Source organism: Triturus cristatus, chromosome 8, assembly GCF_964204655.1.
Source record: "Triturus cristatus chromosome 8, aTriCri1.1, whole genome shotgun sequence".
NCBI lineage: Eukaryota > Metazoa > Chordata > Amphibia > Caudata > Salamandridae > Triturus > Triturus cristatus.
The window spans coordinates 838,183,032-838,200,458 of NC_140591.1; the positions used below are offsets into that span (position 1 = coordinate 838,183,032).

Consider the following 17,427-nt stretch of genomic DNA (forward strand, 5'->3'; position numbering starts at 1 on the left):
AGCCCACCAAGTGCTTCCAGTAAGCGCCACTGAGCTGCATTGCAGAGAGGTGGTCCAGGCCGTGCCACTTTTTACACCTCTCTGCAACGCAGCTCTGTGGCACTTACTGGAGGTACCTAGTGGGCTAGTTGGACCCTAGGGACCCTCAGGACTCAAATGAACTTAATCTCCCAACTAAAAACGGACACAGGGCGTGTTTACACAATGGTGAAAGGAGGGGACGGGGCCTGAGTTAACGTGTGCAAAAACGCCCTGTGGCCTGTTTTAAGAGGTAGTTTTAATCCCCATGCCCTATTATATACTAGGGGCTTATAGAGGAGGTAAGGCTAATCACAGGGGGACCCCAACGCATAATGTTCCCTAGTGTATGTAGGTGTTTTCACTGTATTCTAAGTGTCTTTTAACATAGCACTGGCTCTAGGACTGGTTAGTCAGACTCAGTTACCACCAGTATCCGTCTGAAAAAGTTGAGGGTACAGGATGATTTTGCAACAAGGCTTCTTTCTGCTCTTCTTTTTGTTCTTTCTGCACGTTATCCTTCTTCCTGCACTTATCTTCGTATTTGAGGACTTCTGTTGCTTCTTTCTGCACTTCTTTTGTTTCTTTCTGTGCATTTTTTCTTCTTTCTTCACATGTCCTATCTCTGTAGGCATAGTTAGAAATTAGCATTTAAAAAACCTTTGAAATTAACAGAAAAAACCATAGGTTTCAGGCACGTTATAGTTAGGAATTAGCATTTAAAAAACCTCAGAAATTCACTGAAAAAACCATAGGTTTCAGGGGTGTTATAGTTAGCTGGACTTTTCACTTGTACAAAACCATTGAAATTCCCCCGTTATAGTTAGTTCAGCTAACTATAACTCGCGCGCCCGCAATGCACTGCTGATGACGTCACATATTACATCACTCATGACATGGTCAGTGACATCACTCATGACATCACTGATGACATCTCAAATGACATCACTGATGACATCACTGATGACATCATCCTTGTGATAGAGTGGCAGACCTCCTCTCACCCTAATATAACCTTTGATACACACATTCAAAAATAGAGACTAAAATTTTCAAAACAATGGACATACCAATACCAGTTACAACAACCTCTTCAGTAATTCTAAGATCCACATACACATCCACTCATTCACCAACAGTCCAATACAGTCACTCATACATGTACTCACTCATCATATGTACTCATACACCTATACATCCTGTTACACAATGCCACTCATCCATAGTTACTCACACACATAGTCACTCATGCTAATAAAGAATCAAACATACATTTACTTGCATATACAGTTATACACACACCACCACACTTACTTCTACGGAAACTTACACATACTTAGTCTTTTAAACAATCACTTATAGAAACACATACTTATTCATACAGGAACTCTTTCAATCTCTCACTCTCACATATACTCACATATATACACCAATAGTCACATATACTAGTTTAAAACATATGTAGTTACTCATAAAGACACTATTGAGACAGTCATTCACTCACTAACACACCCATACACACACTCATCCACCCATACAGTCCTGCACACATACTGTGTTCAACACATACAAACAGTGAGTCACTCATTCATGCACCTATGCACTACGTAATACCCCCACCGAACCATGCAGACACTCAGACTGATACTCAAAAAACCAACTAATAACCTATATAGACACCCATGTAGCTACTCACCAACCCATGCAGCCACTTATACACACAGTGAGAGACTGATACAGATATTTACATATTTAAACATTACTCACTAAGCCATGTATTCACTATGATACACTTAATCAGTCAGTTACACAATCAATTTTTCAAAAACAAATCATCCATTTAGACACTTATATACCCATTTATTCTTCCATCGACCTTGAGATATACATATATAAAACATATTTAATTTTCAGAATAACACACATTCACTGGATGATGTCATCAGTGATGTCATCAGTGATGTCATTTGAGATGTCATCAGTGATGTCATGAGTGATGTCACTGACCATGTCATGAGTGATGTAATATGTGACGTCATCAGCAGTGCATTGCGGGCACGCGAGTTATAGTTAGCTGAACTAACTATAACGGGGGAATTTCAATGGTTTTGTACAAGTGAAAAGTCCAGCTAACTATAACACCCCTGAAACCTATGGTTTTTTCAGTGAATTTCTGAGGTTTTTTAAATGCTAATTCCTAACTATAACGTGCCTGAAACCTATGGTTTTTTCTGTTAATGTATATATATATACACACACACATTATCTACTGGCAGTCGCCAGTAGATAGTTCTAGTTAGGATCGTGTTTCCATAGGAAATCCGCAACATTCTATTTGGAATAAGTTTGGCGCCGATTGACGAATCCTCGCGAAATTTTCAAAATAGGTGGGGCGCTCCGCTCCTTCCCTGAAAGTCTCGGGGGGATTCGTCAAGCGGGGGCTGAGAAAAAGGGGGGGTCCCAAAACGCGTTTTCCCCATGCATTTTTCCATAGGACCTTTAGTCCAAGCTACAGCCCGAACGGCTGAACAGAATTACTTGAAATTTGGCAGAGAGGTAGTCCTCAGGTCAGGGATGTGCCTTTTGCAGGTCTGGTGTAAATCTGTTCAGTATTTCCTGAGAAAATAGCATTTAAAAGCATATATATATCTATAAGCGCGCACCGTGCGCGTACGGTAAAACTTACCGTACGCGCACGCTGCCGTGCGCGAGCGCGATTCTGATTGGTTGTTAGATCTTAGTAAACATTCGAATCGGTCGAAACCAGGAAGTGTCGGCCGCCATTTTGTCTCTCGCAGTCTGAGGGGGTGAAAAACAAAGGTGGAGAACATGAAAAGGGGGCAGGGTGGACAATTCCTGACCCCTCAGCCTTTGTCAGGGGGTCCCAGAAGGATCCCCAAGGGCCAAAATTTCTTTTAATTTTGTTTCGAAAAATCGCGGAGTGCGCGTAGCGTGCGCGTACGGTAGAAACTGAAAAATTCTGCGAACTGCGTAACGTGGGCGTGCGGTGCGCGAAGCGCACTGCGTGCCCACAGCGCGTACGGTGCGCAAAGCGCACTGTGCGCGTACGGTACGCGCACGGTGAAAAACCTTAAAAAAATAAAATAAATACATAGCTTAGCATTTACAAAACCGTACAAATTCACTGAAAAAACCATAGGTTTCACACACGTTATAGTTAGGAATAAGCATTTAAAAAACCTTGCAAATTCACTTAAAAAACCATAGGTTTCACACATGTTATAGTTAGCTGGACATTTCACTCGTGAAAAACCATTGAAATTCCCCCGTTATAGTTAGTGCAGGCAACTATAACTCACGCGACCGCAATCCTCTGCTGATGACGTCAGATATTACATCACTGATGACATATGTGTCTTTCTGAAAAAAACATATTTGTAATATATGTATAGCTAAAAATTAATGGAAGAAGACATGGGTAAATAAGTGTCTAAATACAGTGATGTAATATCTGACGTCATCAGCAGAGGATTGCGGTCGCGTGAGTTATAGTTGCCTGCACTAACTATAACGGGGGAATTTCAATGGTTTTTCACGAGTGAAATGTCCAGCTAACTAGAACATGTGTGAAACCTATGGTTTTTTAAGTGAATTTGCAAGGTTTTTTAAATGCTAATTCCTAACTATAACGTGTGTGAAACCTATGTTTTTTTCAGTGAACACACACACACACACACACCTACACACACACACACACACACACACACACACACACACACACACACACACACACACACACACACACACACACACACACACACACACACACACACACACACACACACACACACACACACACACACACACCTTAAAAACATTTACCATGTGTTGTAAAGGCATGTGTGGCAAAGGCATTAAGTTGTAAAGGCAATGCTTGGTAAGGTCATTTTATAGTAAAGGCATGCGTTGTAAAGGCTGTTTCCAATTTGATCCATAAGAAACTACCTCTTCGCGTTTGTAAACGGCCCAATTGTGTGAATTGGGCCAGTTACGACTGCAAATAGGCTTTGTGCACATGGATCCATGTGTGCTAATAAAGAACTCTTTAATCAAGGTTTAGTAAATCAAGAGAGTGAGTCATCAATGCACCAACTCTGCCTCGGATCGGATGAGATATATTAGTTCGGGATGAGATTAATCCTAGGCAGAGGCAGTGCTCTGATGACTCATACCATGGACACAAATGACTGTCTTGAGATCTGAATATTGAAAATAATGTATATAAACAATTGCGTCTAAGGTATTAGTGTTCTGATGTTTGTTATCAGACTGGATAATAATTCCATCATCAGTGTCATGTTCCCAAAGCTGTCTCCACTGACACTACATTAAATTAAAGTCGGATTTTGTGGTTTATTAAAAATGTTTACCATGCTGCACAACGGGTTCTCCGATTGGCTCCCCAGCAATCAAGACAAAGTGGCATTTCTCAGGATCCTAAAATTAAGATGGGCAACACAAAAAATAAATTAGAAAATGCAACTTCTGCGCTAAAACAATTATCAGAGACATGCAAAATACAGGCATATGTATGAAAGGGTGGTGCAGTTTCCTTTTCTTTAATACTTAGCTAAAAGAGTAAATCCATTAAGAGCTTCTGCTGATGCTAAATCCTAAAATAACAGGTACAGCCAGAAAGCCTCATTTGTAAAATAAATTAAATACGGCATATTGAGCTGCTTATGATAATGGGAAACACTATGTAAGGCATCTGTTCTTTTATTGAGAGATGAAGGGTCTTTAATGATCCTGTTCTCCCCAGGTGTACACAAGCCTTACACTCGTCTTTTAAGAAAACACACCCACTAAAGTGAGTGCGTCAGTAATTCCACATGTTCGAACAGAAGCTCCATACATTGGGGCATTCTGTTTCCAAGGCATAATGTCAGCCCTACATGCACTTGTCTGCACAGTTTTCTAATTAATGCATGATCTGTAGACAGAACAGTTCCTTTAAAAACTGGTACCTGGCTCCCTTCTACAACTGTGGGCAGGTGAAGAACAATTTCATGATACTGACTTTCCTTTAAGGAAAACCCTGGATCTGCTGTTAATAAAGTAGGAGTTGCATACAAAATGTGGACCTGTTACCTAGAAAATGGGTACAGCCCAACCACCCTTCAAGTCTAAGAACATCACAGTAGGCTGTTGACGAAGGGTAATAGAAGAACAATAACTTACTTTACTTTCATATGGTGAAACAACAAATAATTTCCTGAGTTAAAGAACAAGTAGAATAGTTGAACAGTTAAGTCTCAGCATAAGCAAATGCCAGGTGTGGCTGGTCCACAATGGCGTAAGTGGTTATGAGAGACTGCCCTGTTTCATTCAAGTGGCGAGTGTTGGGTGAGGAACGGGTGAGAGGAGAGGCACGACAGAGAATGGCAGCCTAAAATTTTGAGACCTGGTGATGCCTAGAACATGTTAGTTGGCACGAGCAAATGCCATGAATCTCCAGTGTATGTGTGTGTGTCTGTGTGTGGTGAGCACTTGCCAGGCTTGGCCTTGTACTACTGGATGTGAAAGACTACATACCTCGGAGACAGTTGAGAGCAAGGAACCAGAATTAGTTTGAATAATTTTTCAGGCTAAGTAAAAATCCAAATAGCATCTGCCTTCTTGGTCCGGCACCGACATGTTTGTCTGTGTCCCAGAAAGGAATCAGATACCCTTTGGATAGTTTTTTTGGCTAAAAAAATATGGGGGCAGTGTCTGGCTCTTTATTGGGTCACGGAAACTGCTCGTTCGTTCACAATGCTTGTCTTGGACAAAGAAGCACTGTGAAACGGAGGAGCTGTTTGAAACAGAATCAGGGAGAGTAAGGATTGGAAATGAGGGGACTAGGTACAATATTTCTCGCTTCCTCCAAGCCAGGTTAATTTCTTCTGTGGGTGGAAATGAGTGCTGGAGGATCTGGGCTGGATCCTGCCCTTTCTCCCTCTCCTGTCCCTCCCACCAACAAAAAACAAACAAACAGGAGATTAATCCTAGGATGGACCGTGGAGGGATTTTGGAATGCCTCTCAGTTCCATCAAATATATGTGCTTGTCGAGTGAAACATATATTAATGAGCAGCCCAAAAGCACGGATCTGGCATCCCACGCTTAGGAGTTTGAAGGTTCAGAAGGGACCGGGCTCGGCACACGACCACCCACCAGCCCAATAATAAAACGTTTTTTTGTAAAAAGCGGACAGAAGGCTGGGAGGGCGTAAAAATAAATTGGATATATATAATATATATATGACGCTGTCTTAGAAAAAAAACAAATATATATATATATATATATATTTATATATGAAAGTAAGTTTGCCTTCTGTTTCTGCCTCCCACGGGTGGAAAAAGACGCAGAACGGACCCAGAAATCAGTGCCAATCAAGTTTTAATTTATTAGATCTTTGTCAAGCCTGTCCGTCATGACGCGTTTCAGCCCCCACTCGGGCCACATACATATATATTCTCTGAAAAAAACATAGGTTTTACAGACGTTATAGTTAGAAATTAGCATTTAAAAAACCTTAGAAATTCACTGAAAAAAACACAAGTTTCAGGGGTGTTATAGTTAGCTGGACATGTCACACGTACAAAACCATGGAAATTCCACCGTTATAGTTAGTTCAGCTAACTATAACTCGCACCCCCGCAATGCACAGCTCATGATGTCACATATTACATCATTCATGGCATGGTCAGTGACATCACTGATGACATCTCAAATGACATCACTTATGACATTTAAGTAAATTTTAAAAAGATGTGCATACTTTTTGTAGTGAAAAACTAACTGTAACAGTAGTCTGTTATAAGTTATAATTTAAAAATGTTTGAAACTTAATTAGCAGTAATTAACATATAAGTGTGGAAAAAGTGTGACGCAGCAGCTATGATACCTGACTTCTAAAAACAGCGTTCACAGTTCGATTCCCGTCTCCACCGGCACGTTAGCCCACCACTATGTCACCTTGCTTAATCTTTCCGACGCCTCCGAGTGCCGGCACACCTTTCCAGGGGTAGCTGTACGCTTTACCAATGCTCGCATTTTTTTTATTTGAAACCATAGTGATGAGAAATATTAGCACTTTTTTTTAAATTCTATTTTGAAAGATATATTTTTTTATGTCTTCTATTTAGAATTATGGCAAATAATAGATGTATGTAGTCATGAGAATGGAAATGACACGGTTTGCTGACTAACAGTTTTTAAGCTCTCCAACGTATGTACATATTAAGGACCTTATACGTGTTAGGATCGAAATCGAAACCTTTACCGCTTCACATTTTGTAACTTTTCCCAACACGTGCCAAGTTAAACAGTTAAAACATGAGCACGTGTCAACTGTAAAACGTGACATCTAAGTGGGCGGAGCCGCATCTTCCTTCCATAGACTACTCAATAACCAAAAAGTATATAAACCACACGCGTTGATTAAAGTTTCCTTTTTGCGAGTTATTTACGTGTGTCCATTCAGTGATGCAGGTGCTCTTTTCTAGAGTCAGATATTTATTTTGCAGCCACAAAACATAATCCAGAGTTGTGAGTTGTTTGATTATGGCATAGTAGATATTTATAATCGTGGGCGTAGTGCTCGGCTCCGCCCGAGGAGGGCGCATAGTGTTGCCTACTTCGCGGTTCGCGAAGTAGGCGTAGTAGGCAGGCTACGCACACGCCACGGCGGAGCGGAGTTGCCCACCACCTGCCTCCCTCCTGCCCTCTTTTAAATGCCCTTACAATCATTAAAAGCATTTTTTAAGTAATTAAAATCACTTACCTGAGCTGCGGCGTCCCGGGGCTCCCTCTCCTGCTTTATCGCCGACTTCTTCCTCACAAATGCGCATGCACGGGTGCCCGTGCATGCACATTTGTGAGGAAGAAGTCGGCAATAAAGCAGGAAGAGGGACCCCGGAACGCCGCAGCTCAGGTAAGTTATTTTAATCACATTTAAAACGCTTTTAAAGGTTGTAAAGGCATTTAAAAGAGGGCGGGAGGGAGGCGGGCGGCGCGTAGTGGGGCTACGCGGAGTGTGCGTAGATTTCCCCCCACTCCGTGATGCTGCACGCAGCCCCACTATGCCCACTACGGCCAGGGTTAGATATTTATAATACATCGCTATTTGTCAATATTTTAAACACTTGTATTTAGAAAATAGTGTTATTGATTGTTTTTGCCATCTATATGTAACGTCAGCAGCTTGTTTTCAGAAACAGACAGAATACAGCAAACATTGTTCCTTTTCTAGTTCTTTTGAGCTCATATAGTGTGACTATGTATATTATAATATTGACACTGAACTTGATGTCAGAGGAGTTTATGACCCGTCCACGCTGTGGTAAATAAAATAAATATTACCGGACTGAATTTCATGCGGAATCTTAAATTAAAGTAAAATAGCTCAAAATAACGAGAGGCAGAATCCGTGGTATAAGAGGTTTTCTAATGGGCTTTATTCCATTCAAAATGGCCGACTCGAGTGGCGGCCTTCAGGTTCCGTCACCACGAGGGTTCAGGAAGTGAAGTACAATAATTTATTAACAGACATGTATTTTTATAATAAGTACATTACAATGAAACGAATGTAGAAGGCGTAACATTTGATAAGAAAAATGACGTGACAGTGACATAATCGAAACTAGGCGTAATAAGGAATAAAAGAAACATGATTGGTTAGGATTATCAGACATAGGTGGATCTATAAGATAATACTTGGCATAGATGCGCGCGCGGCAGCATGACGTGTAATTGACGTGTAACTAGGGGGTGAAGGGGACTTGACATTTAGCTCTACATGTGGAGACGAGAAGTCTGGGGTCAAGTCATCCTAATCCCAAATCATATCTAACATCCTATGTTTAAAGAACTATGTTATCCACAAGGAAGAGACTCTCGGACAGAATCTATTCTATACTGACTGTGTGCGTGTACAAGCGTCTAAGTGTCTATATGAGATGCGAGGGGCAGAAAACTTTCCATGGCAACAGGGCTATGAATCACTTGCAGGAGGACGGAAAGGCTGAGTCCTTTGCTTGTGAGCTAAAGGAAATGTTTACCTAAATCACTGGACAGGAATGCATCGGCTGAAGAGCAAAATAGATAATTCGAAGGTGAAATACAACTTCTTGGCAGACAGGCGAAAACTGGCCGAGGCAGGCACCGTTAGCTGCACAGGGAGTAGGACAAAGTTCATGGATACAGATGCGAGCTCAAGCTGAAGCTGTCAGAGACAGAGAGCAGGGAAAGGCTTTGAGGACAGAATCGGGCCTACTCGCCTGAACTGTAAAAATGGAGTAACTTAGCCATATAAAGTCGGTGGCCTTTCATACTTAGGAATCGAATATCCAGCCCATTGATGGCGGATCTGACAGAGAACATGTTGACGGTAGACACACATATGTTTGCGTCTTAGAAACTGGAACTGGAGGGAACATACATGTACTTGTAACATGCATATAGAACCGTTGGGGTCCAAGATAGGGGACATAACTGATCAGGAAAATCCACATTTCCACATTCCCTCCTTGTCCCCTTCTTGCCCTTCACGAGACATCAATCTTCATTATTCCATCGATTTGCTCATAGAGCATCATTTCTTCTTCTTTCTTCTTCCGAGATCTTGAGCGAAAACCTTGATGTGGAATACACGATGTGGCACACAGACCACAAATCGCTGGTCCACATTGCAGGCATAAACAACAACTGAAGAGCATAAGAAGGCCAATACCTAGGAAGGATAGAACTCTCCATCCCCAGGCTGATATCACACTCCAAAACCACCCGGACCACGTCCAAGTGCCTGAATTCTCGTGTATCTGGCTTACAATCTTATGAAGGCGTGTTATAGCTTTATATACAGATGGCGAATTTTCTGGTATGAATATGCAGCAGCTGGATCCGATGACCCTGCAAGCTCCGCCCCTATCGGCCAGGATGACGTCAAGGACAAGACGATTCTGGAGAACAACAATTCTCATCACAGATTGTTCCTCTGTCAGATTGCCTAGGGCGGCTATAGTCTCGTTTACTACAGCTTCAAGAGTCTTGGTGAGTCTGCGTATCAGCTTACTATTTGATATAGTACCTATATAGGGAAAGATACCTTTATTGAAATCTACATACTTGTCCCATGCTGTCTCAGTATAATCGACAACTGGGAGATCTCTTTGCTCTCTATTGTGTACTAAATGAACATTTCGATAATAATCAGGGGGAGCTAGGAAAACAGGTGGCAAAAGGAATGCTATATAACAGGTACCATCCCAATCTAGAGGCAGACGCATATATGCCGTCTGACCACATATAAAGTAAGAATGGCGAGAAGCTCTAAATGAAGATTTGCCTTGATCACTATATTCTACTGTAGTAACGCATTGGCTATGGCCCATATGTATGGAACCAACTTTTCTCACACATAATTCACCCTTAACTGGAAATACTGACATAGTGGGCAGAATTAGTTCAACTTCGGATTTGACATTCAAAATCATAAGATTAGGCGTAAAATTACCTAATTTATACACTTCATTTTCTAAATCAGTTCCTGTTCTACTGGGGTGACCCTCCTTATTAGGGTGACAGACTTTGAATAAAACTAGATTCAGATTTCCCCATATCCAATGTTGTTGATAAACTGCTGTGTCTGGGTCTATGGAATTTAATAAACTAAACCATGCTCCACAGGAGCCATTGCATGTAAATGGATGTGGAAAGAAAGGCAGAACTCCTTTGTTATTCTGATAGGGAGGAAGTCGGCCACACACCCAACAATTGGTCGCATTACTAGTCTGATGGGAATGATGTAACATACTAATGAATGTGTTATTGCGCAGCGCAAGTCTATAAGATAATTCATGTGGCGGTAGGTCACTAAAAGAATGTTCATCAGTTATATTGAAAACACGTTTAGAAACAGGATGATATATGTGCAAAATCATACTCGTAATAATTACTAAAATACTCAATAAAAACAAAATTAATAATGTCACAATACAGTGGTTACGCAGTAATTTACAATAAGCATGTCGTTTCATTATGATTCTGGACTCTACATGATTCAGACCTAAAGGGTACATGTCGGGACAGATTCAACCGCTTCACCTTGGAGAGGACTTAAACAATCAAATCGTCCGACAGTTTAGATCTGGACCTGAGTTTCTGTTTATAGCACTGAGAGTCATTCAGTTCAACAAAAGGAAGTTTTGAATCAGTCTGTGAGGGAGTGCAGGGCACAGTGTCTATATCTGAAGGTAGTCCATGAAATTTTTTTACGTGACTGGAATGAATCCACCCTTTTCGTCCCTCGATCTTCACGGCTGTTCTTGTGGTCAACAGGACCAACTTGGGTGCTTTCCACCTGGGCTCCAATTGACTCTTCCTGTCGAAATTTCTCACAAAGACAAGATTACCCGGAACAACGTCATGGGGTTTCGCCTCAGTGTTGTCGGGAAAGGCTGCAGCTACCTGTGAACGAGAAGATTGTAGTGCAGACATCAAGGAAGCCAGGTAATCTGTCAGCATATTACAGTCAACATCAGTTATTTTACGTGGTATAGGCGTCCCCCACATATTCGGCGGTCTACCAAAGATCACCTCATACGGGGATAGCCCTGTTCTAGAGTGTGCTACCATTCTCATGTAAAAGAGTGCAACTGGTAATGCTACTATCCAGTCGACACCTTTCTCTCTACATATTTTGGACAGTCTGATTTTCAGTGTCTGGTTATGTCTTTCTACGAGACCTGCTGCTTCGGGGTGTCGGACACAGTGGAATTTCCACTGATATCCCAACAAAAGTGAGACATGTTTCATTAATTCGGATGAGAAAGGCTGGCCGTTGTCTGAATATACAACACGTGGTAAACCGTACCGTGGGAAGAATTCTCGAACTAGCTGCTTGGCAGTAGTCGGGGCAGTGTAATCTGATACGGGATACGCCTCTGTCCAACGGGAGAGAGCGCAGACAACTACGAGGACATATTTGAATCCTCGACAACGTTCCATCTGAATATAATCCATCTGGAGGACTTCAAAAGGATGGTCAGGAGGCTGAAATCCACCCTGCTCTACGGGAACACTCTTTCCTGGATTAAACTGACAACATATCATACAGGTACGAACTTTTTGTTTAGCTGCTGCTCGTAAATGTTTGTTGAACCAAATGTGCTGAATGCTGTCTAGCATAGCCTTCTCTCCTAAATGTGCTGGACTGTGAACTGTAGCTATAATGGCTTGAACCATGGAATCAGGGAGAAACCATACAGATTTCTCCTTCGTCATCCATCCTTGATCTGTCTGGATCCCTCCTAATTCCGTCCACTTCTTTATTTCTTCTGCTGTGGCATGTGTCTGTATGTCAATTACGTCAAGTGTGGGATCCTTAATTGCCATACACTGTGTTGGGGTCTGAACTATTGGCTTTGTCATGTCTAATGTGCGATTCTGAGCAGTCTGTTTAGCTGTTTTGTCAGCTAAGTCATTGCCTTGAGAAATGGTATCAGTAACCTTCGTGTGTGCTTTACATTTCATAATTGATATAGCAGTGGGTAGATGTATTGCGTCTAACAAGGCATGAATGAGGGGTCCGTGCTGAATGTGGGCACCATGGGACGTTAAATAACCTCTCTCTCGCCATAGTACGCCGAAGTCGTGTACAACTCCGAATGCATAACGTGAGTCAGTGTATACATTAACTTTCTTATTTGTGGCTTGAATACAGGCTTGTGTTAGAGCAATAAGTTCTGCTGCTTGGGCTGACAAAGTATCTATACAATTTGTCTCAATAACTTCAGTGTCTGTTGTGACTGCATACGCGGCCACTAAATCTCCTGTACTTGCTCTCATGCATGATCCGTCTACATACAACGTCAGGTCTGGATCTAACAATGGAACGTCTGTCAAGTCTTGTCTAGGTTTCGTCTTTATTTCAATGATTTCAACACAATCATGGGCTAGTGGGTCTGTTCCAATTACAGGTAATAGTGTAGCAGGATTCAATGTATTACACCGTCGGATCTCTATGTGTGGTTGAAACAATGTCAGTTCATAACCGGTAAGTCTTGCTATGGTCAAGTGTTGCGTTTGTGTTCGGTTCACAAGAACCTCTACTGCATGTGGTACTTGAACTGTCAATGGGTGTCCTAATACTATGGCATCGCTTTGTCTGATTGCTAAAGCTGTCGCTGCCACTGATTTCAGGCATGCAGGCAAAGCCTGAGCTACGGGATCTAATGTACTGGAAAAATAAGCACATGGCTTGCGTGATCCTGCTTGATCCTGAGTGAGTACTGATAAGGCAGTACCTTCGCGTTCTGTAACAAAGAGTGTAAAATGTTTGCTATAACATGGTGTTGCTAAAACAGGTGCTTGACATAAAGCTTCCTTTAGGCTTTCAAAAGCTTGTGTATGTTCCTGAGTCCAAGGGAGAACAGTCGATGTGGCTGCCTCCTGTGTGGTTAACTGAATGAGTGGTTTTGCTAGAAATGCGTACTGAGGGATCCACTGCCTACAATATGAAGTGAGGCCTATGAAAGCCCGCACCTCCTTCTGTGTCTGGGGTATTGACATGTTAGCAATTAACTGGATACGGTCTGGTGTAAGCTGCCTTCCCTCCTTGGACAGCGAGTGACCAAGATAAATAACTCGCTGAACACAGAATTGCAGCTTAGAAGGGGACACCTTGTGCCCCTTGTCGGCTAGGAAATGTAAAACTGTCAGAGAAGCTTTTTCACATTCTGGCTCGCTTCTCGCGGTGATCAGCAGATCATCGACATATTGAAGCAGTGCAGTATTGACTGGCATGTGTATACTGTCAAGTTCTCGTTTCAGTGCTTGGCTGTAGATGCTGGGGCTTTCTGTAAATCCTTGGGGAGCGCGTGAGAATTTAAAGCTGCGTCCATTTAAACTGAATCCGAACAAGTATTGGCTTTCCGGATCTATTGGGACGCTGAAAAAAGCATTCTTGAGATCAATTACAGTAAAAAATGTTGCTTCGGAATCAATTGCTGTCAACAATGATGATATATCAGGGACCACAGGGAATTGTGGTACAATACACTTGTTTAGTTCACGCAAGTCAATAACCAATCGGTACACTGGTGGAGCAGTAGGATCAGTTCGTTTAAGAATCGGAATTATCGGTGAATTACATACATTGGAGTCTGTTTCTACAACTACTCCCTGGGCAATTAGTTCATCAATGATTTTCAACAAAGCCACTACAGCATCATGCGGTAACTTGTATTGTCGCATTCGTGGTAGTACCACTCCTGCTTTCAATGTAACTCGATAGGGTGTAATGTTCATGCAGCCAACATCCGTAGGGCCTTGTGCCCATAGATGTACTGGTAAAATCTGTAGTCGGGGATCCATGTCTCTAGACACATAGTGACCTTTAAAATCACGCAAAAACAACCTTACTCCTTCCGGAGAACAACATATTATGGCTCCTAGTGCTTTCAGAGTTTTAATTCCTAACAAATTTTCTGGGCATGATTTAGTAAGCAATAAATCTGTAATTCGTGTCAAAGGTCCTATCGTAAGTGGTAGAGGCTGTGATACTTCATTAACAATAGGTTTTCCTGAAAAACCAAGGGAAACATTTTGAGAGCCTGAGAGGGGTGCCCCTGGAACTTCACTACGTTTTATGGTTGTTCGACTTGCCCCTGTATCGAGTAAGAATTTTCTATCTTGACCTAATAATTCACTATGTACATAAGGTCCTTCTTGATCTACCGGAATCTCGATAAGCGGTAAGTCAACTTCCCTCTCTAGGCTGGTTCATGCGTAACGCTGATACTCAGGGTATTCATACTGTGCAGTCTGATACATTTGTTGTGTTGTGGTTTGTGTGGCAGTAGTAGGCAACGGTGGTGCAGCTGGCACAAACTGTATGGGTTGCTGTGAGGCTGGCATAGACTGTTGCTGAACTGGCACGGACTGTCCATGCTGCATAGCTCCTTTTTCATTCTGATCTTGTCTAACTAATCGTGGTCTCTCTTTTGCAATACCTGTAGCTATATTTCGTTTCAGGACTTGACAATCATGTACATAATGGCCTAGTTGTTTACAGTAATTGCAGGTTCCCTTTACAGGAACTGCAGAATCACCAGAATGTGTCACACCCTTTTTGTGACCATCTGCTGGTACTGTCTGAGAAACTAGCATTTTCATTTTTGTATCCTTCATGCGTCTATGCTCGTGTTCTTGTTCATCCCTAATTCTATTGTGATGATACTGTAACATTTGTAGCATTTGCGACGGAGTGTTACTTTGCCAGGTACTCTCGAATTTCAATATTCTATTCTTCACTGGAGGCAATGCATTTTCCACTAATTTTGTCACAAATAAATGTGGATATGAGTCACTACTTGCTTTTATACCACTATTTATACCAAAACATTTTTCAAATCGAGCATAATAATCGCTTGTGTCTTCATCTTGCTTTTGTTTACAGGCTGTGATTGCACCCCAATCTTCCTTTTTTGTAGTTAATAAACGTGGCAGTACCTGTACTAGTAAACCTGGTAATAGTTTAACTTTATCCCCGAGCCCTGAACCTGCGGCTCGGCCCCTTTCTTCCTCTGCTAATGCTGTCCAGTCTATCTTTTGGTCTCCCACTTCCCACTCTTTTTCTTTCAGTTTTTCATATATGCCAGCAGGCAAAAGCACTTTTAAAATCGTCATAATATCAGGAAAGGTGTACTCTCCCATCAGTAACATGTCTTTAATTTCTCGGTGGAAACCCGCTGGGTCTTTGTCATGACTAGGTACTACTTTTTTCATTTCTAATAATTCCATTTTTGATATAGGTGTGTAAACAAATACACGGTGAAACTCATTATCTTCGCCTTTTATTGGGTGCACTTCCCGTAGGGGATTTTGTCTATCCATGTAGTACGGTGCTCTTTCTCTGGGGGGCAAGGAGAGAGAATCTGGACTTACAAAAAGGACGTACTGCTTACGTGACACTAATATCTCTTTAATTAGCTTGTTACTAGAACCTCTCCATCTGTACGTAAGTAGTTCCGTTAATATATCAGGTAAAGGACCAGGGTCAGCATGTTGGCTCTTATATAATATGAGGAGTTGCTGAATCATATAGATTCCAGCTAAACGTTGTTCATCTGTACTGAGGTTGAGAAACGTGTGTGCTACGGTCTCATCACCGTATTTTTCAGGACTAACAATCCAGTGAACGGCTGATCTGGCTAATTCTTGCTCATCCATGGAATCGAGGAGGTGATAACCCCTTCGTTCTCGTAGTATTTTATCTGCGGCTTGAAACGAATGTTCAGGAGACTTCAGATTCATTACAGGCGTCGGATACGTTCTGCTATTACTTGGACATACAGAGTGTATTGGATCAGAAAAACATCTAGTATTTTCACAAGATCTTCCTCTGCCTACATAGGCTATGGTCTCTGACTGTCTTGCAGGGTTCCCTGATTCGGACACTTCATCTTGCTCAAACTCGTCTGTTCCCAATCTCTCTTCATGAATACGCTCTATTTCTTTACGTATTTTTCGGCACATGGCTATTATACAATTTTGCTTATCGTGTCTCCCTTCTGATATATTCTGACTCCATCTTGTAAGAATAAGCATTGCATTCCGGTCTACCCCCGGACGATCTTGATTTCTGATCACACAGTTTATGAGGAAACGTAACAGTTCCCCTTGTATCTCTACTTTCTGGAATTCCATAGCTCTGTTAATACATCCTGGATCTCGTCCTGTTTGAACAAAATGATATATGTTATCTAGATGCGTAGCCATCCCTGGTAACCTTGCTAAATACTCTGCGGCTCGTCTGATACGTAATGATGCCAGGACCATTTCGTCCTCTTTACCAACCACCGGGTCATATCTACAATTTACAAGAAGTTCCTTAAGCGTACGTTCATTTACGAACTTAGGTGTACGTGAATGTGCTGACTCTTGAAAAACAAGTTTATTTATTCTAGGTGGTGTAAAAATACTGCTAGCACCTCCCGTGGCCCCATCTGGGGCGTCGGGTGTGAAAGGGTTCGTCGAACGTGATACAGCAACTATGGGTGTCGATACCCCTGTAGAGTCGACTGCGGAAACAGATGCGGAAACAGATGTGCTTGCCGATGCTTGTATCGGGACTTGCTGTTGCACGGGGACAGATACCTGATCCTGACGTTGAACCCCTCCGCCAGACGGTCTATGTGGTGTGGCGTTAGCATACTCGGGGGCTGCATCGTCTAGATATGAGGAAAGGAAAACATCTTCTGCGGTTCTGGGATGCCCCTTTGGATGTACCTTAATTGGAAATAACGGGGGTGGCAAGTCTTTTGGCACCTCCGTAACAGCCTTAGGTAGTCCTTCGGCTAGAAGGGGATACATACCATTCATAAGAGCATTTCTTTGTCTATTT

General features: G+C 42.1%; 1 protein-coding gene across 4 annotated transcripts in view; it reads right to left on the reverse strand.

Moving 5' to 3' along the window:
- The window catches only part of PIR (pirin), a 515,558-nt gene that overhangs the window by 23,587 nt on the left and 474,544 nt on the right, over positions 1-17,427 (reverse strand). For all 4 annotated transcript variants that reach the window (XM_085622324.1, XM_085622325.1, XM_085622326.1 and 1 more), the window contains one exon: positions 4,410-4,476. In XM_085622324.1, the coding sequence (XP_085478450.1) occupies positions 4,410-4,476 (67 nt within the window). The remainder of the gene's footprint in view (positions 1-4,409; positions 4,477-17,427) is intronic.